The sequence below is a fragment of the Barbus barbus genome (assembly GCF_936440315.1).
Source record: "Barbus barbus genome assembly, chromosome: 2".
NCBI lineage: Eukaryota > Metazoa > Chordata > Actinopteri > Cypriniformes > Cyprinidae > Barbus > Barbus barbus.
Genome location: NC_136730.1, coordinates 31167115 through 31191661, shown reverse-complemented (window position 1 = coordinate 31191661; position 24547 = coordinate 31167115). Strand labels below are relative to the sequence as shown.

General features: G+C 36.9%; 1 protein-coding gene across 4 annotated transcripts in view; it reads right to left on the bottom strand.

Annotated features, from left to right (window-relative positions):
• The window catches only part of LOC306878882 (rho GTPase-activating protein 6-like), a 40105-nt gene that overhangs the window by 14552 nt on the left and 1006 nt on the right, over positions 1–24547 (bottom strand). Inside the window, exons 2-4 of one of the 4 annotated variants that reach the window (XM_079431463.1) lie at positions 23958–24182; positions 5309–5465; positions 1910–1978 (exon numbers count right to left, since the gene is read on the bottom strand). In XM_079431463.1, coding sequence (XP_079287589.1) covers positions 1910–1978; positions 5309–5465; positions 23958–24050 — 319 coding nt within the window. In that variant the 5' untranslated portion in view covers positions 24051–24182. Of the gene's footprint in view, positions 1–1909; positions 1979–5308; positions 5466–10531; positions 10749–23957; positions 24416–24547 lie in introns of those variants that run through there. The other 3 variants (XM_079431462.1, XM_079431464.1, XM_079431465.1) reach the window with 3 other exon arrangements.

Below are 24547 nucleotides of genomic sequence, written 5' to 3'. Positions count from 1 at the left end.
ATCCTGAAAAAATGCATCATGGTTTCCACCAAAAAAAAAAAAAAAGCATTGTTTTAAACGTTGATAATAAAAAGAAATGTGCATATTAGAATCTGCATATTAGATTGACCTCTGTAAGATCATGGAGACTGGAGAAACTAATGCTGAAAAAAATCTGTTTTGCCATCACAGGAGTAAATAAAAATTTTAAAATATATTTTAAATTGTAATTATCTTTCACTATATCACTGTTTTACTATATTTTTGTTCCAATAAATACAGCCTTGTAAGCATAATAGACTTCTTTCAAAAACAGTAATAAATTGTACCATCCCTAAACTTTTCAACGGTGAAGTAACATCAAAAATAAATGAGTAAATAAAACTCTAAAACACAGTTAAAACCCCTTAACTGTCACTCACAGTTTTGAACATAGAGATTATAGAGCACTATTCAAACTTAAATGTTTATAATTCATGAACGAAAACATTTTGTAACATGATTTTTATGTACCATTTCCATGGTAATACAATGTCTGATTTTAAAATGGGTTTCAAAGGATGAATTTTGAGATTTTAAGTTTTCAACTATATCATTTCTTATGATTTCTAAAGCGTGATAGGGAAAAAGGCAACTAGGAAAAATGTCAGAACTCTGTTATGATGTAGATTTTTCAGGTGCACTCTTGTCATAAATTAATCTATTAGTTTCCTACATAATTCTTTAACAAAAAAGGTGGAAAAATATCTATTTAGGAGTCTTAGACCTTTCCAATGATATATCGTTTGTATAGTTTGATTAGATTAGGATTTAATTGTAAAATAGTGAAGTAAATTTAGGTGTCCCGCAGAGGGGACGGGTGACAGTTAACAGGTTTTTAAATCAATACAACACTTAAGTCTTTGTTGAGTATCCTCACACAAACTGGTTCTACTGTTTACACATTATACAGTGTGAAGGAAGGGTTTGAGAATCCTTGAGATTGTATCAGTATGTTAGTCATAGCCAGTATTTTAGCCTCTTAAATTATCGTACAAAAAGATAAAAACAAAGATGAATACACAATACATAGAAAACATGCATTCACAGGGATGCACAGATTGCAAAGAAGCAAAGCTACATGGGATGTAAAATTGTCTTGCGTCTTAAAGTCTTAAAGCTTTGTGTCTTAAAGGCCTATGGGAGATTTGCAAGAACTGTGACACCAAACAGCCCTGGCAACCAGACTCAGAGGATCCACTGAGCAAACAGCCGTTTAGAAGTCTCTATTCTCTGTCCACCATCACCAAAGAATGGCGATTAGTAGTACAGTAACAATAGTTTACCGATGACATCATGAAGAAAGAGTTACATAAGTTGACATCTGGATGAAATTTGAAATGCAGTTTCATTATCATTTGTTTGCATTTTAAAATAATCTAAAAGAGAATACTTGAAGACCTATATATATATATATATATATATATATATATATATATATATATATGTCTTGTTGGTTGTTTGTTAAACAAAGATTACAAGACTGCATGAGCTTAGGAATGCTGCCTGACAAACACAGCACATTTATCACTCTCAACCCATTTTACTTCCATAACGTGACATCATTTAAAAGTAAAACGAAAAAAAAAGTAGGGTGGAAGTGGAACTTGATTTTATCTTGAGAAGAGACAATTATGTAGAATGCAGCCAGACTAGTTTGCTAATTCAGTACCATAGCTACATGGTTGATGATGGACTTTGGCAAAAATGGAAAGGTACTGCAGAGGAAGATCAAGTTATTCATTTTATTTCATTAAAAAATGATTACAAAGACAACTGTTTTTTTTTATTTCATTTTTGTGAAACTTTACTATGTTTAAACTATTGCCTTTCTAGTCATTTACATGCAGGTTGCATGAGATGTGAAAAATGAAATAAAAACATCTCTTACCTCGCTCTTTCTTTTCTTTTGAGAAGGAGTCAAACTTTCTCCGTAGTGATTTCCTCCTCTTACGAATCTCTGGAGAGAGAGAGAAAAAGAAAAAAAAAACAGGATTATGGTTGATTTTGTGTTTAGATCTATAAAATACATATACATATATAATGACACAAAATATAAATTCTAAAAATGTTACTAAATTGAACTATGCACCACCATTCAAAAGTTTGGGGTTGCGGAAGTTGAATTGATATGTTTCAAGTTCGCATTATGGTGATGAAAAAAAAAAGTTTGGGGTTGGTAAGAGTTTTTAAAAGCCCCTTGTGCTCACCAAAGCAAGTCAAATAGTGACTGTCAACTGTCATTCAAATTTAAAAGAACTGTTTTCTATTTGTAATATTTTTAAGATGTAAATGATTTCTGAGGGCAAATCTGAATTTTTCACTGAAAGCAATGTCAAATAATCCTTCAGAAATCATTGTAGTATGCTGATTTTATGCTCAAGAAAAATGTATTATTAATATCATTTTTGAAAACTGCCGTTCTGCTTAATATTTTTTGTGGAAACCATTTTTTTTTCAGGATTTTTTGATGAACATGAAGTTACAGCATTTATTTTAAATAGCTTTTTGTAACATTTTAAAAGTTTTCCATGTAACTTCTCAAATAAAGGAATTAATTTATTTAAAAAAATAACTCAAACTTAAACAGTATTGTATAAAAATGTAAATCTAATGCTTAAAACACATAAAATAGGCAGTGGCACATAACACAAACACCTAAACAGATGCATGTAACAACAAGTCTTCCTTTCCCAAAATAAAGTGTTCCATTTAGATGGCTGATAGTGAAGTGAAACCTCTTAAGCACCAAGTATGGGCAAAGCAACACTATATAAAACCTATATTAATGAAAGCTGTGAGTAAGACAAAATTAGAAGCAGAAGCATTTCCTTCACAGATAAACGGCCATAATTATCCTTAATTTTTGCTATAGAGAAAGCATATTATTTCCAAATTTGGAGCTGAAAATAATTATAGCTAAACTAAAACACCTTTTGTCTGTGTGTTTTCATAACTCTGATGTACTCTGTCTATACGGCCCTCAGGAGAACGGTAAAAAAAGTGATGAATAGCTGTTCCTGTCTGTAAATGCTGATAAGTTGGTTCCATTTTGTTATGCCTTCAACTTACAGATATACTTTTACTAATTTGAATCAGAAGAGGTCTGAGTTATTGAGCTGAGGGGGAAAAGGTTCAGAAGATGCTCTGCTGAGATGTCCAGAGAGATACAGAAAACCAAAGGGGTTTTAGCACATGCAGAGGGGCTTTAGGTGGGGTCATATTCCCATGACTGCAGGAAATGAGAGTTTATTTCTATGGCAACTGCCCCCAACCCTCCCCACACGCCAAGACATCATGGGCTAAAGCCCCATCAGCTCCCATCAGAGAGAAGATGATTAGGGGAATGAACAGAGAGCATGCTGAGATATTAGCCTGATTCAGGATAAATAATCTCTTCGGGCCAAAGCAGAGATTGAAAACAAAATAAAGGAGACACTTTTATAAAGCGAGACTAAAACAAAACAACAGCACCAGGCTGCATACAGCTAGAGTTTACAAAGATTAGGAATCACAATATTACAGACAAAATGCAGAAAGTTTACAGTACTTAACCACAAACAAACCAGAACATAACCAAAGCCAAACAGAGAGGTCAGTCACTCATGACATGCTTTCTGAATTCCCTTAAATGCATTTCCCAAACTTTAATTTAACTCTCCAATGGACATTCATCTTCCCCCAAAATAGCTGCCAAACACATTGATGACAATTCCAAGAGGAGCGGCTGAGTAAACCACCGGGCTCAATCTGACAGATACCTCCTTTGGGAGAAAAATGTTCCGTAAATATTCCCATAAATTGTGGTGGCTGCTTCCCCATGGGTCAGCTAAAGTGCCGGCTGAGGTCTTCTCACAGATGACCGGTTGAAAACTCTACTATAGAGAACAGAGGATGACCTTCTCTGATCTGACCATGTGGAGCTGCTTGTACGTGCTGGGAATACCACTTCCCATAAAACAATGTGGTTTTCCATGGTGGGACATAAGGGGACTCTCACATGATAACAAAATCCCATCTCACATTATCAAATAACAAACAGGGGTGGTTTTGTTAATTATTAATGTTTATTTAATATTGATTGTGAACTCTCCAACATACTGATTATAGCTTCATGACCTAAAGGCTACTCAACAGTATCAAATGCACAATTTATTTATTTTTTTTTGTCAAGTATGGTGACCCATACTCGAAATTGGTGCTCTGCGTTTAACCCATCCAAGTGCACACACACAGCAGTGAGTAGTGAACAAATGCACACACACACACACACCGTGAACACACACCCGGAGCAGTGGGCAGCCATGCTGCGGCGCCCGGGGAGCAATTGGGGGTTCGGTGCCTTGCTCAAGGGCACCTCAGTCATGGTATTGAGGGTGGAGAGAGCGCTGTACATTCACTCCCCCCCACCTACAATCCCTGCCGGCCAGGGACTCGAACCCGCAACCTTTCGATTACGAGTCCGACTCTCTAACCATTAGGCCACGACTTCCCCCCAAATATCATACCAAATATCAAAATGTATTATGAAACGTATAAGTCCAATGAGCTAAAAAAGGCTCAACAATATTATGAATGACAAATTTATAATTGCATATACGTCAGCAGAAGGCAAACACATGGAACAAATATTGGGCTAAGTTGTATTGTCTTATTTCTCACACAGTTTTGTTCTTGGATTCCAGGGATAAGGACATGTCATGCAATCTGTCCATGTTGGCGTTTGCCTAATTTGGCAACTTGCACCAAGTGACAGATGAATTTGTTTTAAAATACCTTGACTGGAGACACAGTCTTTGGCATCAACAACAAAAGATATGTCTATAATAGAGAGAGATAAGTCTATTTATAACTATGCAAGATAATATGGTTGATTACATTTTATTCATTGGATTCAGAGATTTTGTTTTCCCCTTTGCTGTCAATGACGAAGTGACCTGGAACCTATTTTTGGGTCATATGACCCCAACACTGGCGTGCTACAATTCAGATGTTCTGTTGGTAAGACATGCTGTACTCCATCGCACAAATCTCACTTTCACCTCTCAGAAGTCTTATCTGTTAGATTTACTATCGGAAATCCCTAAGACATCCCTCTGAATTGACTGTGATGTGATATTTGCATGGATTTCTTCAGAATTCGATAAGCATCTGTCTGAAATAATCATATCTAGACTGTGACTAGATATGATTATTATATTTAAAGCGATTTATTTAAATCTAAGCACTACTTCTGTCATGCATGATTACCAGTCATCACAAAACAAGATATTTCAACAAGGATGTGTACCTCTTGGGATGCTAATCTTAAAGTCCAGGTCCCTTCTTTCCAAGTGGTAAAGGGCCACTTCCTGCAGACGTGCTCTTTCCAGCTCTGAGAGGCTTTGGATGGAAACTGGCTGAAGCCTCACGCTCTGCCCCAGCATGGTGGCCCACGTATGGTCACCCTGAGAAAGAGAAAGACAGAAAAAGAAAGCAGAAGTGAAACAGTGAACGCATTACTTTCAGTCTCAGCAGGCCTTTTTGCAAAGGCTGGTTGCAGACCAGCTCAAGCACACCTGGTTATGATTTTAAAGGGAAGCTGATTCATGTGTGTTTGATCAGAGTTGGAATTCTGCAGCAAGGCGTATCGCCAAGAACAGGATTTACCCTGCTGAAATTGATATACTGCTGTTAAAGTCCTTTTGCCCACCACTTACAAACCGACCATCAAATATTGTGCAGCAAAAGCTTGGGTTAAAAGGTGTGAAATCACTCACAACAGTCCTTAAGAGAGATTTTTAGACATTCATAGTTTTAGATATTTCTTCCTAATAGGAATACATCTGGATAAACATGTCCTAAAAGGCCCTGTCTGGGTTACGAAAAACACAAAAAGCCTAAGGGTCTAAGTACTTAAAACATGCTATATGAGAAAAACACTATTTGAGTTTCTCTGTTTAATTTGGATTCAAGGACGGCTACTTTTAGACTTGGCAGCAGCACTGTATTGGGTAAACATACAATAGCTAGTGGACATTTTTGACCTAATGTAATTCCTCTGGCAGCATACATCCTGTGTGTAGTCATATGTGTTGGCACATCTGATGTGATGACAATGAGAAGAACCAAAAGCCAAAACCTCAATGCTTATTTGAATACTGCTAGAAAAACATCAGAATATAATTGTTCTCTTTAACTGAAAGATATCATCCTGAAAGTGTACATATCTAATTTAATGCATCTCATTTTAAAGTACACTTAATCTTCTGAACGCAAATTAAGATATTTTTGATGAAATCCAAGAGCTTTCTGACCCTGCACGTTCAAGGCCCAGAAATGTAGTAAGGACATCATTGAAATAGTCCATGTGACATCAGTGATTCAACTTTTTCATTTTATAAAGCTACGAGAATACAACAACTTTATTCAACAATGTCTTCTCTTCCGTGTCAGAATTCGATGTTCGTCCATGACAATACCATAACGCATATGCGTGTGTTCCTTTCTTTGCAAACAAGCTGCAGTTTCTGGGCCTTGAACGTGGTAGTTGTGTTGCTGTTTATGGACAGCCAGAAATCTCTCGGATTTAATCAAAAATATCTTAATTTGTTTTCCGAAGACGAATGAAGGTCTTACATGTTTGAAACAATATGACGGCTGAGTAGTTAATGACAGCATTTTAATTTTGGGGTGAACTATCACTTTAAATTGAGTTGTTAGAATCAACACCTTGAAACTATGCATCCAAAAAAATTGTTACAAGTGAGCAAGCTAAACTAAACTAAAGCCATTTAGCCTGATTCTGTGTTTGTAAAGCGCTGGTTGTGCTCTGTTTATTTGGATGATAATCGAGATCAGTGAAAACAACAGGAGATCCATCAAAGACCTTGCTGATACCAGTATTTCATATGTATGTAGAAACGGGTCTGACTGAGAGCATCTCTTTATGCTAGGCATTCTGAGCTATCATTGTAAACTCAAACATTAAGGAGGATTTTTTTTTTATATGGAACTGTAAACATCCCTTATCTTTTGCAGGATCATTGAGATATTAGATTTAAGCGATGTTCTTACAAGAAAAACAAATTATAAAAACATATTCATTAGTATCATGCGATTTCAGGGTGGGAGCATGAGAGAGGCCTCAGGGCAATGCAAGCCACAAAGTCCTTTTCCTATTCCCCTCCTCCCAAACTCTGTTTCATATGCCCTTCTCTTTCTCATATACACTGTCCCTTCTTTTAAAACAAAAAAGTGAAGGTCAGGAAGGAAGGGAAGAGCAAAACACAAACACATGTAGCATTACGCCATACTTCAAAGCCCACTGAAACGCAAACCACCATCATTCATCAGGCGTGTTGTGCTCATTTACTGGACACAAAAGCTTTTGTGAGAAACACTTGCCTTCATAAAACCAAACAGACATAACAAACACAACACACATCCTATATGATGTATCAGGACCATTGGGTAATTTCTCAAATTATGAAGAAAAGGCATTTTTAATGTACTTGTGTTATGATTCACACTAAATTAAGTATATGCTGGTAAATCAACAATGAGCATTAATTTAATCATCAGCTAATTTTAGAGTAAAAATGCTGGGATGCTTCAACCCAACTTTGGGTCAAATATGGACAAACCCAACCGTTGGATTAAATTTTTAACCCAATAGTTGGGTTAGTCCATATTTGACCCAAACCCAACTAGCCCTCTAAAATGTTCAGCAGGGGGTGTTTGTAAAACATATCCATTACTAAAACTCTAACCCCCAATAATCAAACCCTACTAACCCAAGAACATCTTGAGACCCTAGAGGGAGGAGACCAGAAATTTTTAAGAATGAGACAAGACTGTATGTGGGAAGCTCCATCAGTCCATGAAAAGATAAACACCTAAATAATATATATACACATATTTACACAAGACCAGTTCACAAGTTGGACAATACAATAGCCTTGATTGTATGGTAGCCTATTTCCATAACTGAATAAAAAGGGTAATTGTGATCTCATAATTGTGTCTTTTTATGTTTGGCAATTCTCATCATTGGTTATTACTGAGTGTATATTATGTTGAAACAATGTTCCTCTAATATCAAATAGAAATTGATTTGACAGGGAACATGAAAATAACAGGCTGCTACAACGTCCATGTTTAAATCAGGTTCTTGCATTCATGTCTGAGACAACTAATCCAAGTGCAGACATACCTGAGTGCATGACGAGACCCAGACAAAAACATCAGAGGTCCATAAATATTGTTGCAAGACCACTCGAGTACTAGAACAATAAAGTAAACACTTCTGTGAAACTGCTTCAATTTGAAGAGATTTTCTTAGCCATCCAGAGCAAACAATAGCTTATTCCTTAAAAAGTCTTTCTCGGTCCATGCTTTTATTTCCTTTCAGAATTCTTGTCCGATTTCCACTTCATATACTTCTTGAGCCCTGACCATATTTGTCTCCTGATCCTTAAAACCTGGCTCATGGTCCCTCATGAGAATTTCGATATAAATACTTGTATTTAGAAACATACTGATAGCTCCCAGATGCCCCTTTTAAAGTGCTTGTATAAGAGTTCAGCCGGTAACAATCCTGGTGTTTCGATTGAAGGAACACAATCAGATAATTCTGTGATGGTGACGAGTATGATATGCACATCAGCAATTAACTTCTATTATGTATTCAGTCTCAACTACATCTGGTGAGCATTTATATCAATGGATGCATGTGAATGTGTATAAATATGAGCACATAATAATGTGTGAGAAGATAAACAGCTAAGCGTCCATACAATGGAAAGTTACAGAGAACCTCTCTGTTCTTGAGCAACACACCAAATCCCAGTCTGATCTCTCTGCACATTTAGAGAACTGAAAGAAAATAAAACAGCAGCAGTCAGCCCTTCTGAATTATCCATTTAAGCTTTACTGTGTCAAATAACAAAAACAAAAGGCAAACCATCTCTGCTCTCACACTCAGTGTCCCTTTGGATGATCTCTAAGCTACAAAACAATTAGACAACCTCAGACAGTCTTAGCATCAAAGGAAGCCAAAAGGTTTCGAGCAAGGGCTTTTTTCACCCCTCAGACCGATTTAGGCTGGCAGCATCCTGTTAAGTATATATCTTTTTCTAAAGGAAGTTCCCTCAGAGCAAGAATCTAAATTCTTCATTCTGTGTGCAATGTTGTCTGGTGGCCTCATCAGTGGTTATATTCATGTACCTGATGGGATAAAGTCAACAAAGGTAAACTGAATCCTAAGGAATTTGAGGTCTGTTTTTTGTTTTAAGGCCATTGAAACTGACATGAAAAAATGTTAAACACCACTTCAGAGGAGGTAAAGAACTCATAAACAAGCACAATGCTTTTGTTTTAGTGGGAGAAAGAGACTGTTGTATCTCTGTTATGGTTTGTCTCCTATGCTAGGATGTCACAGAATCAAGCAAAAAAGGTGCGAAAACAAGGCAAAACTGTCACTTTTTAAATAAGGGTCAGTGACAAAGTAGGTAGTCTGAGATTATCAAAAAAAACTTCTTTTTTTAAATGATCTCAGACATTTTTGAAAATGATGATTTAATCACAAGCAATGTACCCATCAAGTAAAAATAGCAAAATACTTTCCTGGAATAGCTTTGCACTTTAAATATAAGTGTGTGAGTTTTTAAAAAAAATTTTGAATCAATAAAATTATTTTTTAAAAAAAATATTACATTTGCATTGTTAAATGTTTACTTAGAGTTACTCCATTCAACCTGAAAAAAAACATACTTTTTAATGAAAGTTAAAAAACATACAACAAACAAAAAATGACCCTGAAATAGTCCACACACTGACTTTGAACTGTCAATAAATAAATAAAAATAATAATTAATATATATAATATACTAATAATAATAATATATATATATATATATATATATATATATATATATATATATATATATAATTTTATTTTATTTTTTTCTTCAGTACATTAAATCAGCCATTACACCACCTACGGTAAGCAGTTTTTATACTATTGTTATTATTATTATTATCTTTTAAGCACCACTAAAATATAAAAAATTGCTCTTAATTCAGAAATTCAAAACATATTTATGAGAGAAAATATGTATTCAAGTCAGTCTTGTATGAATTAAATTTTTTAATCTATTTTGATCTATACAAAGAAAAAATAAGCCTTAGATAGATATACACTATAAATCCATATTATTTTGCTGAACTCTTCAAGAAACGGAAGGACTTTATATGTTTACCTAAAACAGTATGCAGTAGCTGATGGTTAAACATGTGAAATCCAGATTTAGCCACACTCACATAACAAACACAAAACACACTATACACCATCTCAAACAAACACGTGGCAAACAGTGGCATCATAAACACTATGAGGACACTATTCCCCAAGCATATACTGTTTATCATTGCATTTACATATTAACTGAATATATTCTACACGTTCATCATAGTCTCATACCGCAGCCACAATCTCTGAAAAACTACCTCGCATACAGACTCTCACACACACCTTTCACTCTACCTGCAGACTGGGAGACGGGCAGTGTGTCTGACAGAAACACACACTCTGTGAATAAGAGCAATCTCCTCAGACTCTTCAGACAGGTACAGCCAATCCGACCCGAGCATGAGACAGACAGACAGAAGCAGAGATGGATAAATAGTGAGAGAGAGGTCTGTCCTCTCCATCTGCCATGTACTCATGTAAATCAGAGTGCAGCGCCGGGGTTGCCAAGAGCAAACTTCACATAAACACTCACTCACTCAGTGACGTAGAGCAGAGGAGGAGGAGTCTGAAACCAATACAGCAGAGCTTTGAACCAGTTCCCTGTCAGATTGTCACTCATTATCAGCATTACAAACACTAGAGACACGCTGTCCTCCCTTCCCACCTCCCACTGCAGGCTTTCTACTCCTTTTTCCTTCTCCGTGTATTCATGAGTTCATTCCTGATGAAATCCTGTCCTCTTCACAGAAATGAAAACAACAGTCAGGACAAAGGAAAATTTGAAGAGCATGATAACGAGGAAACAGAGAGACAGAGACGGCAGGAAAGGGAAAGAAGAAAATAATTATAGTTGTGAGGGCTTCAGGGAGAAGGTGGAGTGATAAATCTCACACAACTAGCTGCCTCGTGATGAGCACATACAAATAAAGCTTGACGTTTCAACTCTGTGCTGACCTCACAGATCTCAGTTTTATCTGTTACACAGATTCCACTTTTTCATGATAACCTTTCAGCCGAAGGCAAGATACTGTAAGAGTCTTTGTGCTCAGTGTGTTCTAAATTGGAAAACTGTGGGAAAAGTTTAAATGTCTGACACTACATTGAAATGTCACGTCTGCGTAAAGAGTACCATTCAAAAGTTTGGGGTAGGTAAGATTAATCGATTGAGTTTTTATTTATTTTTGAAGAAGAAATAGTTTTCGGTTTTTATGTTTAAAGGCTTTAATCCTATCCAAGGCAGTATTTATCAAAAATATAGCAAACCCAGTAATGTTGTGAAATATTATTACAAATTAGAATAACTATTTTCTATTTTATAATATTCTAAAAATGTAATTTATTCCTGTGATGGCAAAGCAGAATTACTCCATTACTCCAGTCTTGAGTGTCACATGATCCTTCAGAAATCATTCATAAATGCTGATTTGAGCTCAAGAAATATTTCAATGTTGAAAAAAAGTTGTGCTGGAAACATTCATACATTTTTTTCAAGATGTTTTGATGAATAGAATGTTTAAAAGAAAGAATTTATTTTGTAACATTATAAATGTATTTACGGTCACTTTTTATGCCTTCGTTGATCCATCTTTGCTGAATAAATGTTTTGATTTAATTTTTTAAAAAAAAAGGTTTGTTTCTATTAGTGCTGGGCAGTGATTAATTGAGATTAATTGCATCCAAAATAAAAGTTTTTGTGTACACAATATATGTGTGTGTGTGTGTACTGTGTATAATTATTGTGTATATATATAAATAAAAACACATGCATATTTATAAATATAATATAAATTATATGAACATAAATATATACATGTAAATATTTTCAAAAATAGATACTGCTTGTGTGTATTTTTATACATAATACATGTACACAGTACACACACATATATATTTATTTTGGATGCTATCGCGATTAATCGTTGCAGCACTAGTTTCACAAAATTATTCTCAAATCATGATAGATAACATGATCATCAGGTCTTGCATAAACCTGTGGCGCTCATGTCAGCTCAAGTGCCAGGAGTGTCATGCACCAGTGTGTTTTGAAGGGGCACCTGTGGCAGTTTTGACTCACTCGCTCCAGGCAAGGCATGACTTAACCCTAACACTATGTCAGAACTTAATAATTCTTGGTATGAATGTGGGAACAAAACAGTTAGCTTAGTAGTGTAGTTTTGTGCAGCTTGCAAAGAGACCTGGGTTAAAATCCTACACTGATAATATAACTTTATAATAAGCCATGCAGTTTGAATAAGCAAGGAATGAGTTTCATTGAGCATGCTGTAAAATTCAGCATAACTTAATTTGTAATCATTTGAATAACATCAGTATTTCCACTAGTGGTGCCTGTGTGGGTGTGTGAGTGTATATTTGTGATGTTTGTTTGGTCAGTGGCTGACGGCTCAGCAAATGATCCTATTAGGGTACTTCTGTGCGGCTAGCTGACAGACCGACAGATTGAGCACATTAGCAAGGAGCTCCTGGATAGCGGCACCGTTACAGTAGTAGCATCCGGACTAGTCTTCATTCAAGCCTGGACACACATTCACCTTCCGGAAGTATCTGACAAGCACAATGGTAACAACTATTATAGAAAAACATGGCCCTAGAACAAGTGGCCCTTGTCCTGGTTAGCATGAAGCAGTTAGACCCTGCTGGTAGACATCGTAACTACACTCAAAAATAAAGGTTCCAAAAGGGGGTTTCACAGCAATGCCACAGAAGAACTATTTTGGGTTCCTCAAAGGGCCTTTCAGTGAACAGTTCTTAAAAGAATGTGGAGAACATTTTAATAACCTAAATACCTTTTTCCACTATAAAGTACATTTTGTGCAAGGGAAAGTTTCCTTGGAACTTAAAGGGGTCATTGGATGCAAAATTCACTTTACAAGTTGTTTCAACATAAATGTGTGATGGAAGTGTGTGTACACATCCATCCTATAATGATAAAAATCCACCCAGTGTTTTAAAAAAAAAACCCTATTTTAAAATCCCCTTTCTCAAATCAGGTTGTTCTGAGAGTCCTGTCAAAATGACGTAGTTCTGCACAGGCCCCTCCCACGATAGTTGATTGACAAGACCGTCTTACCTTAGACCTGCCCTGAGTGAGCTGAGAGTTGTCTGCCATTGTGTCGACTCCGGTGCAGGCTAAGACAAGATGTCTCCGATTAAGCAATTGAGGCGTTTTGTTGTTCGATGTAATAATGAATATAGCATTTACTCCCGACATCTGAGCCGCTGAAGACACAGAGGATTAACGTTACTTTTGTTTAGAAGGGAATGCGCCGATCCCGATTTACATAAACGCATCTATATCCGCCCGAATCATTCGTGATCCAGCTTTATCTACAGAAGAAGTGAGTATAAGGGTTTTTATGAATCTTTGCAAATCGCCTTTCCTAATAATGTGCTAGTTAGCCAGTTTCGCAGCTGATGTTTAGTATGCTCCATAGATATATATGCCTAGATTCCTCATTATGGACGATACGTAAGCCATCCGCCATTTTTGGAACGGTCTGTGAATCTTTGAGCGCATTGACTGTGTGCGTCTACAACAGCAAGTTATACGCTTGTATATCTTTGAATATTCATTGATTATTATGGTGAATGCGAAATGGCTGACGTGTCAGGAGCAGAATCTACACATATCTATGGTCTGCTCGTCACTTCACGGAAGAGAGGGGCGGAGTCAGCAGAGCTCACTAGCATTCAAAGCAACATGAACTAGAACAGCGAGAACACATTTTAACCCAAGTATGTTATAGACTTTTTATTAAGACCCTAAAGAATCATATCAACTTGTGTAAACTGGGCATCCGATGACCACTTTAAATGCTCCAGATTGCAATAAAGAACCATTATATTTGAGAGTGTATAAAAGATACATTCATATAAAAACACCCGCGCAGCATTTTATTTTTTAAACGCGCAGTGCTCAGTTTATTCAACGAAGTATAAGCCTTTTGGAAAATCTATTTGTAGCGGTCAGTTTTGATATTGTGACAAGCCGCCACAAATAAATGTATACACTGGGCACTGCTATAAGACAAATTGCCATAATATAAGTGATAGCAAAACAAAACAAAACAAAAAAATACAAATATTAGCGGTGAAATGTCGCCCGATTACGTCAAACGTCATACGCTCACTGGATGTCATGATGACAACAAATGTCATGAAGGAAAAGTTTCAATATCTCGCCTGCAATTTCGGACCTTCTCCAAAAAGACATAAAAAAATAAGAATAAATAAACAAATGATTTACAAGTTTAACGTGCGTTTATCAAAGTAGGAAATATAATTAGTGTTCTTGAAATATGAAATAGAAGCGGGTCCGGATTGAATTCCCTCCGGGTCCGGATCCGGACCGGAGTCCGGACTTTGAGAAGCACTGGTGTATACCATCTCTCTGGATTGATGTTCATTCAAAAGTTGCTGTGTATACTGATGGACATTTTACTAGCAACATATAAATCACCAAAAGTTCATTAGTAGGCCTACTGTAGATGTTGACAGTGACAGATATGTGGATGGTAGTTGTCTGTCTTCTGCAATGCCAGCTAAGCAAGTGCCATGCTAACAGATTTCTCCAGGTATCTAGGCCTCTTTGACCTAAAATAGCTACAGTGCCACCATTAGTAGACATATTTTTTCAGGCTGATAAATGTGCGGCTCTGAATAATGCGTTTGGAATGTGGTGTGAGGCTGTGTGCGGTGTGTCTTAGATTTGCCAATAATTTACCATCTGCAGGGCTTGGATGTGCTTGAGCTCTCTGGAGATTCTTCCATCTCCATCAAGGATGAAAATACAGTCCAGATGTCTTCATCACTTATACCATCCATCCACAATCATACTGTTTTTACAACATCAGGACTGCCAAAAGAGCCTTCATCACTTAAGAAGGCTGCTGAACATAAACCCCTTTTGGCTGATTTTAGGGAGGACTGTGTAAGATTCAGAAACTATTCATCCTCAGTGACGTCCTTCAATAAGAAAACAGCAACATTTCATTTTGATTTGTGTTTATATATGAGATCCAATAAATCACTGGCAGGAACACACCATGAAAATCTTTGGACTCTCATTCTCCCTAAAAAAAAAGTGATGACTGTCCCAGTGGTTTTCCATACACATGAGAATGATCGTATCCGGCCATTAAAAGAGAAATGCCCTTCAGTTTCATCTGTTTGACCTGTGACCCTGACATCAAGGATGCTCTCTTCCTGTTTTGGCAGTAACATTGTGCTGTTAGGTGTATATGATCATATGACCCTGATACAGGATGGACAGGAACAGGAACAGACCTGTCCCAAAAGAGCAGACAGGAGTAAAATCCAGCGTGTGCAGGTTTGATGCGGATGCTCAGATGATGCAGGAAGAGTGACACATACTAAATTTATACTTTCCCATGATGTCTACAAAAAATGTATTTGAATTTACATACTCATCAGTTAATATTGGTAAATCAATGCATTATAAAGCTATTGGTTATAAGGTCTGTGTTCAGTGTAATTAGTGGAATCTGACTATAGTTTAAAGCTATAGACTGTACTGCCCACTACAGGTCAAATTTGGCTCAACACACAAGTTCTACAACACACAAACCATCAAAAATAAATCTCATCCACAGTATCTCAAGTTTCTCAGGCATTAAAAGAAACTATATAAATATATACAATAAAAAATATACATTTATAAATACACATCTCTTGCACAATAAAACCTGCATTTTTTCTTAATCATGAATCACTTTTGAATTATGACATTCACCTGTTCTACTTGCTACCCTCATAAATTTCTCAGTACAGATCATGTCCTCTGCAGAGTCAAAGCTCTGTTTAGACATGCTGAGGTGGAAAAGGTAACGATGACTAGAGTTCAGGTTGCAGTACAGTCACAGACAGGGGAAATGATCCATGTTTAAGCGCTCTGATTTCTGCTGGTACAATGTTTATTTTCTCTTGCAATGAGAAGCTGTGTATCAGCATACAGTGGAGACGGAAAGAGATAAAACAGAGAGAACAGTGAATATCTGGAGTAATGCTCAGGTTCCACATAGCAATATTATAGGTTATATGGTACTGCCTGATTCAACCTGACTATATTCAGCACTGATGCTACTGTACATATATAAATTTAGAACAGCTGAACAATCACAAATACACACAAATCACACACACATCCAATAAATACATCCACACTAACATCTAACTGAGCTCTGTTATGTTAAGTCTTACTTCACATCACAGTCAATCAAAAACGACTTAGCAGAATGTTTAATGTTTAATCTGCATTAAAATGAAAGAATCCATTTTTAGTAGCATGCATGTGCTATATTTTAAAGGGGTTATCGGATGCCCATTTTCCACAAGTTGATATGATTCTTTAGGGTCTTAATGAAAAGTCTGTAACATAGTTCGGTTAAAATTTCTCAATGGTAGTGTAAAAAAAACACCTTTTTAAACCTGTCAAAAACAGCTCTGACGTTTTGTAGCTTTTTCCTTTAAATGTTAATGAGCTCTGCTGACCCCGCCCCTCTCTTCCAAGCCCCTCTCTGAGGGACTGTTTACTTTAGCCGCATTCATAGTGAAACTTGCTAATTAGCACATTATTAGGAAAGGCAATTTGCAAAGATTAATTAAAAAACCCTTATACTCACAAATGATTCGTGCGAACATAGAGGCATTTAGGTAGATCAGGGGCACCATTCCCTTCAAAAACAAACATAATCCTCTGTGTCTTCAGTGGCTCAGATGTCGGGGGTAAATGATGACTGTTATATATAGGGATGCATCGATCCGATACTCAGGATCGGTATCGGCTCCGATACTGGAATTTCTGCCAGGTCAGGTATCGTCAGGCGAGACCGAGCCAAATCCGATATTGTGCGTATACTATTCTGTGTTATTGTTAAACCCCACAAAAGCACAAAAACATTAGAAAGCACCATAAAGTCAAAGTCCAGGTGTTCTGAAGCCGTTCCATAGTTTAATGTGAGGTACAGATGAATATTTAAGTCGTTAAATTCAAGTTCATGTAAATTCTTCTCTGCTGCTTCTGTCTGTCATCCTCCGTTCAGCATTCAAACTGTGTCACGTTCGGTTAAGACAATCAAGACGAAGAAACTCTCTCCAAGAGCGCTCAATAACTGAGATTTAAAACTGTTAAAGGAAAAGGATCAATAAACTATGCACAGATTTAATAAGCTACGCACCAATATCTCTTTCCTTTGTGCTTTGAACTTCTCTATGCGCACGGGAAGCCATAAGCGCTTTGTGCCACTCTCTATTGGAGCTTTTCGTATTATAATGCTTTTGCACAATGAAAGATTATTTATAGCGTTTCTTGTTCTGTCCTATCAAGGCTATTAATAATCTAATGTATAGCACAGTAATGGAGGCAGCAACATATATGATGAACATATACACTCTATCATATGTCGCTGCCTTCATTGTGCTATACATTTAAAATAAATGTATTTTAATTTTGTAGTTTATATTTACTTGTTTTCATTAATGTATTTTACAACAATACAACGAGCAATGGGTAACATTTTACCAGATATAGTCCTTCGCATATTCACTTTTATTTGTTCCCCACTAAATAATGTTATCACTAAATGCTGAGATTTTATAAAATTGTGCACTCATGATTTTTCTAGAATAAATTTTGCTGCTAAATTATCCACTAACCTAATTTATAATAATATTTTTTGTCATAGATTATGAACGGGCTTGTTTACACCTGGTCATTTCATGCGTTTTCGCTGATTGGATATCTATCTGATTTGTTAAAACGTTTCAATTTACACATGGCCACAAAGTTGCAAAAAGGATATAAATCCGATCTTCAATTCCTGAGCTATATTTAAATGTAACGAAGTTCACGTCAACGAAATGAAAAGATAAGCGCTGCATTTTATTAATTATCAGCTCATTTCAAGACCAAAGGAGAGCAATAGGAGAGCACGTGGTATCAGCACTGGAAAGATAAGTTTGTCTTATACTTTTAATGAAGAGTATTGTGTTGATCGTCTGCATCTTACTTTCAGTTTCATTCGCAGCAGTTTGCGTGTCTGCTTGCTGAAGAGATACTCAGCTACTCGTTTGCGGCGATGCGTGTTGCATTAGCTCAGTCATATCTGACTATAATGTCATATAGCCTATAACACGGACTCACACGTTTATTTTTATTTTTTACATTTTGGGACAAGTAAAATGTACATATGTGGTTTCAACAACCAGATGCGTTTACACATGTCCAGTTTCGTTTGGAATGCGGCCCAGACCACCTCCTGAAGTGGTTTGAGCGATCGGATTTATATTACAAAACACATGAAGTGTAAACAGCTCCTATATATTTTTTCATGTTATTTTTCATTCAAATGAAGTTGTCTAATAGATTGTGTTTAACACACAAAACAGTGACACAGAAGTATAGAAATTCTACATTGATTTAAAAAAAAAACTGCGCTGGTATCGGATTGGATCGGAATTGGCCGATACTTTTCTGGATCAGATCGGATCGGATCTGAAAAAATGGTATCGTTGCATCCCTACTGCTATATTCATTATTACATCCAACAACAGAACGCCTCAATCGGTTAATCTGAGACATTTTGTTTTCCTCTGCACTGGAGTCGACACAATGGGCGGGTCTAAGGTAAGAAGGTCTTGTCAATCAACTATCGTGGGAGGGGCCTGTGTGCAGAACTACGTCATTCTGAAAGGAATCTCAGAACAGCCTGATTTGAGAAAGGGGATTTTGAAATAGGGATTTAAAAAAAAAAAAAAACACTTGGTGGATGTGTACAGACACTTCCAACACACATTTATGTTCAAACAACTTGTAAAGTGAATTTTGCATCTGATGACCCCTTTAAGGCTCGGATGCATTAAATGATAATGCATTTCCTAAGACAACTTTGATTCATAGTTTGTAACGCAAAGTGACACATATCCAAATTTGAAGAGAGCAGCAGTGCAAAATAAAAGATTCACTTGACTTCTCTCGGTCGTGTCACACAGTAAATCGGAAATTCAAGGTGTGTGTGGGCCAGTGTGGTCTCATTTCACCACTACAGGAGGACAGATTGCGTAACACGAGTCATAACTTGTCTTATTTCCTTTTTCTTTTATCCTTTCAATCCTCTTATCTTTTCTGTGCTTTATTATAACATCAAGCTGTTCTTCAAAAGATCCCTAGAGGTCATGGAGAGGAAATGCCATTTACAAAAACATTCAGCAAAGATGCAATGCTTCTCTAAACAGGACATTCTCCACCCATCGGCACAGCTCTCAACAGTTCTGCTCCATTATGCTGAAGAAACCACCACTGACTGACATCCACAATAAATAATACCCCTGAGTATGGTGGTGCTAGTGTTTTCTCCTTAAACAATAAATACCAGAAAGTACCACAACATTTTCCTAAACACCTGTTTGTCACTATGAACTGTGAATTTTACCTCGAGGTCATCACATGGAACAACTAAATTAAATTTGAGGTAATTTGATCTAACATTTAGCCCAATTTTACCTTACTCGGTTTGCATAAAAAGCATCTACTAAACAACAAGCAAATGGAACCAAATATATCTGTTCATCATGTAACAGATTTATTTATGTCATATGGATGACCAGCCCTTCCAAACAGGAAGAAATAGCAATCAATCTCACCATATAGGCATCGCATTTGGGACAGACATCATAACGATATTGCTATAGGCTGCAATCACTGTATAGTCTGGATTGGCACTATCTGCTTGTTTATTGATCAGTCAATCAATCAGCTATGGCAATTTATACATGCCTAGTTTTCTCTATCAGCTTACAGTGATGTAATACTGATTGTTAGATGTCTGTTAGTTGAGTGCACTCCATTTATGAACAAGTTTACCTCTTGACCCCTGGTCCCATACATTCTAGTTTCAGTTGACTTTCATTATACCTTATCTCTGCTGGTCAAGTAAACTCAATCCTAGCTATCCAATTTACTCCCATCGAGTTTTTTCAATAAAACACATAAAATGATTCCCTTTTAGCTTGCAGAGGCTTGTGACATGAGATGGTGACACATTGTCTGAAGATTTTTTAAAAAGAAGATTGAATTTGCTTTGAGGTTTAAAATTATGCGCAAAACAGTCTATAAAAACACTTGTAAAAAGAAAACCCTCTTTGTCTTTTAGGTCAGAAACTTCAAATACATGCAAGTATGGTCCAAATAGCCATAAACTCTCAAGAGGATACAAGGTTTTAAAGGCTTTCTGGCAACTTTTGACTTGTGTGTGATGCAACTCAAACATCTTAGACCATGCTCTTCAAATTCCAAGAAGATTTAAGCTCTAATTCTCTAACGAAGGCAAGACTTTTCAACACTCACATTCCACAGAATGGCCTTTCCACAAATCCCCCAGATAATACAGTAGTATTATTTCCAATTAAAATCATTATTAAGGCTATTGGTGTCCTTTCAATGGGCTTGACCATTAAATGTACCAGGAAGAGGGGCGGAAAAGGAAGTTCTCGGAATGTCAAACCTCCTTTGTTCTTTCATGTTCATAAATCATATGATAAAAACCTTTCAACATGAAATGTTTTGAGTCATGTGATTGCTCACTGAGGAAACTGGTGACAAGCTTTGAAGTATAGAGTTAAGATGTAACGGAAATAGTGACATTCTTCTGTATTGTGACTTACATCTGACTTTCTTCTTACCCATTAGTTGTTTACTAGATTCAGGCAGATCTGAATGCGAGTTTGTAGTCAGTTGTACTAAATGATTCGAAACTCCACATACATCACCAAAGAGTAGTTGAGAATGAGTTAAAATACTTGAAATAAAATATACAAGGTCAAAAGAAATAAAACATGGAATGTATGCATGGATGAATCCTTCATAATAGGATCAATAACAAGCATTTAAGGTGAATTTTGATTCCATGCTGACTTCCAACCACAGTTTTCAAGCTGTGGGTTACTTAGAGAGGAAAAGTGAGTCTAACAAAGTATGAGAGTGCTGGTGAGTTCATGCAAAGTCATGCCATGATGCCAGTGTTTCCTGCAATGTGTTACATGGCTACAATATAAAAACAAACCACAGCATGAACTGTATAGTTCGATTGAAAAATGCAAAATAAATGACAAAAAAAAATGAATATTCAACTCATATTTATACGTGAGCTTGAACTCTCCAGCTAGCATTAGCGTTAAAATGAATCATGACCTGCCACTATGAATTTTCATGATCATAAACGTTCAAATTAATTTCTTGAAGTGACCATCGCATAGACCATTTGTGAAAGGGTTGACTGTTGCTTAGAACTTTCCTGTAGCTCAAATAGTAGAGCATGGCGCTAGCAACGCCAAGATCATGGGTTCGATTCCCAGTGAAAGCAAGAGCTGATAAAATGTAACAACTGTAGCTTGAATGCAATGTAAGTCGCTTTGGTCTGCTAAATGCATAAATGTAAATGTAAACTTTGTGGCGTACCCTTCATGGGCGCAAAAATGCCATTAAACATTTGGCCACCATCGATCTGATGAATTCTTGACTGAACAAAATCACTGAATCCATCAGAGCAACTGCTGAATCAACATATACTGAGTTCCGTTTCAGTGCATCATTACATTACACTGCAAAGCTGTGACACCAGGCAATAAAAGATAAGGCATATTCTCTCTTTGTCTGTATATCTCACACTCGTGTCTTTGTTAATATTTATCCTTTTTTCTTGGCTTACCATAAGCCTTATGATAATGAAATGAAATTGATAAGCAAGCATGCCCAATCTAATAAAATTATAAGGAAAATAAGAGAACAAAATGGATTTCCCCTCTCATATTTTAATTCATAAAACATTCTAAAGTTTATGTAAATGTAATAGATAAATTACACCTGTCCAGTGGGTCCTAAAAAGGTTTGTGGAACTCTTGCATTAAGACATAGCACATCATCTTTCATCAATGGACCTGTGAAACTAAACCTCCTAGCGTAACACAGGTAGAATTCAGCTGGATAATGCAAGAAATTGCAAGCTTGTGTGGTGTTGTGTTTTTGTGCTACTTTTATTGGTTCAAACTATAAATCAGGACACATGGAGACAATCTAATCCTCATCTGCCTGCCTCCAATCCTTCCAACACCCCAATGCAGAGTTTTCCAATGTTCCAGCACATATTTTGTGTTTTTTCCCCACACAGCCTGTTGGCAAAAATAGTTTTCCAGCACTACCATACCATGGTTTTAAGTATGTTTGACCATATGCATTACTTAAGTTTGACACATCTATAAAACATTATTTGGACATGAGAAGCACCTCATTGATCAAGTACAGACATTAGAGATAGATCTGTTTACCTTGGCTAACACTGCAGGAATGTGCAGCACCAGAGAATGACTCTAATCATTATCCAGAAGCTCTTACGTATGTGAAATCTGGTGGCCCTGTTTTGTCTCCTCTGAGAATAGACTGAGAATTGCGTGTTTTACCTTTGCTAATGATACTTACAATGCAATGCCACAACGTGAATTTTAAAAAAAGTATGTCATGAGAAATGCTGTGGGACATGGTGCTTAAATTAGCACAGATGTCTACAGAAACGCTGGTTTTGCACCTGTCCTATTTCTACTAAAGAACACTGATGGCTATCTGCAAACAGCTGACAGCAGGATGAACCCTTCCCCCACACTCACAGCATATGGTCTTCATTATATTGTACACTGTCCAAGATGTTGGCCAATCCATCAAATCTTTGTACTTTTCCACTGCATGCTGTTTTGAAGCATAAAAGCAACTTAATCTATTTCTACTCAGGCTTTTACCACCAAGAGCAACAAACGATCGGATCAGCTGACGTGAATCCTGAGATTTCAGTACGTGTGTACTCTATATTGGCTCATTAGCTCATGTGACGTCCAATGAGTTTAATTAAATTTGCACTGTTCGGATTGGCTTGACGCAACGGGTGAAGAACCTATTAAATCAGCCTTTAGAAACAAAGCCTTCATTCTGAATTAATCGTCCTTCTAAAACTTCATTACATGTCATTTAGCAGAAACAGTTTGTGGGAATTGCAGGGACAGATCTTGTGGAGAACTTTGGGGTCAAATGTTAACGGAGCATCCACATCCAGAGCTGAACCTGCGATCTCTGCATCGCCAACCACGATTATCATTAGCAGCCAAACTGGAGTACACACGGGCTACTTTGTTACAAACATTTATATACATACTGAAACCTTTTTTGTAAGATTTTAAGATCCTTTAGTTCAAACTTGTAAGTGCAACAAAACAGTAGATATTTGTTTTATAGTAGTTTTGAAAAATTGTTCCTGGATCATGGATCAAAGTGCAGAAGTATACAGCCTACTTTATAGCATGTTTAATAATGCTGCTGACCCCAAAAACGGGTGATTTTAATCCTGGTTTATGCTGATGCTTTTAATGATTAATATGTACCGCCATATCTTAAGAAAAATGAAGAGAGAGAAATAAATATTTCAGTGGTGCAATGCTTATGTAGGTTGCTTAAAATAGGGCACATGGTTGAGAACGTGTTACTGAATATGAGTCTTAGTAGGAAAATATAAGACAGCATCAGAGTAACTTTAGTTTACAATACAATTACGTGTAGGGAATCGTACAGTTTGAGTCAGCGATAAAACCTGTACACATTTTGCATACACCTGTAGGTAATTCCCCTACTCACCACATAGTAGAACTGCATGTCCTGGCGAACAGGGTCCTCAGGCTGCATGACTGTAGATGAGGTTTTATCCGATCCCATGTAGAACAAAACCATAACACTTCCTGGGTAGACACTCAGATCAGGTGAAAACAGACAAAAACAAAAAAGCAGATCCCACTTGTTTTCATCAGTCAAACTCTGGATGGAGTGAGTCAGTCCATCTGTGGAGCAGCTCCTGTTTCTGGGCTGTTGGTAAGAGGTTCAGTGTCAGTGCTTCCTCTGCGTCTGTGTATCTGAGAAGTGATAGCAACTCTTCCTGTGAAAGTGTGCTCTCTGAGTGTGTCTGTGTGCACTCCAGCTGATAAAATGCGTCCTTACACGCAGCTCAGTGCAGCCTCTGCTGTGCTTCTCGCCTGTCAACAACAGGAAATGTGCCACTGCAGCTCAGAGTTTGACAAGCACACAGCCTTCACTCTGATGCAGCACCAGGAAGCACTGGGAATGCATTAGTATGGGCTGTGCCGGTGGCTGGGATCAGGTCTCACTTATCCTCCCATTCCCACCTCCTTAACTGTGCATGCCATAAAACAAAGGTCTGAATGTTCAAATCG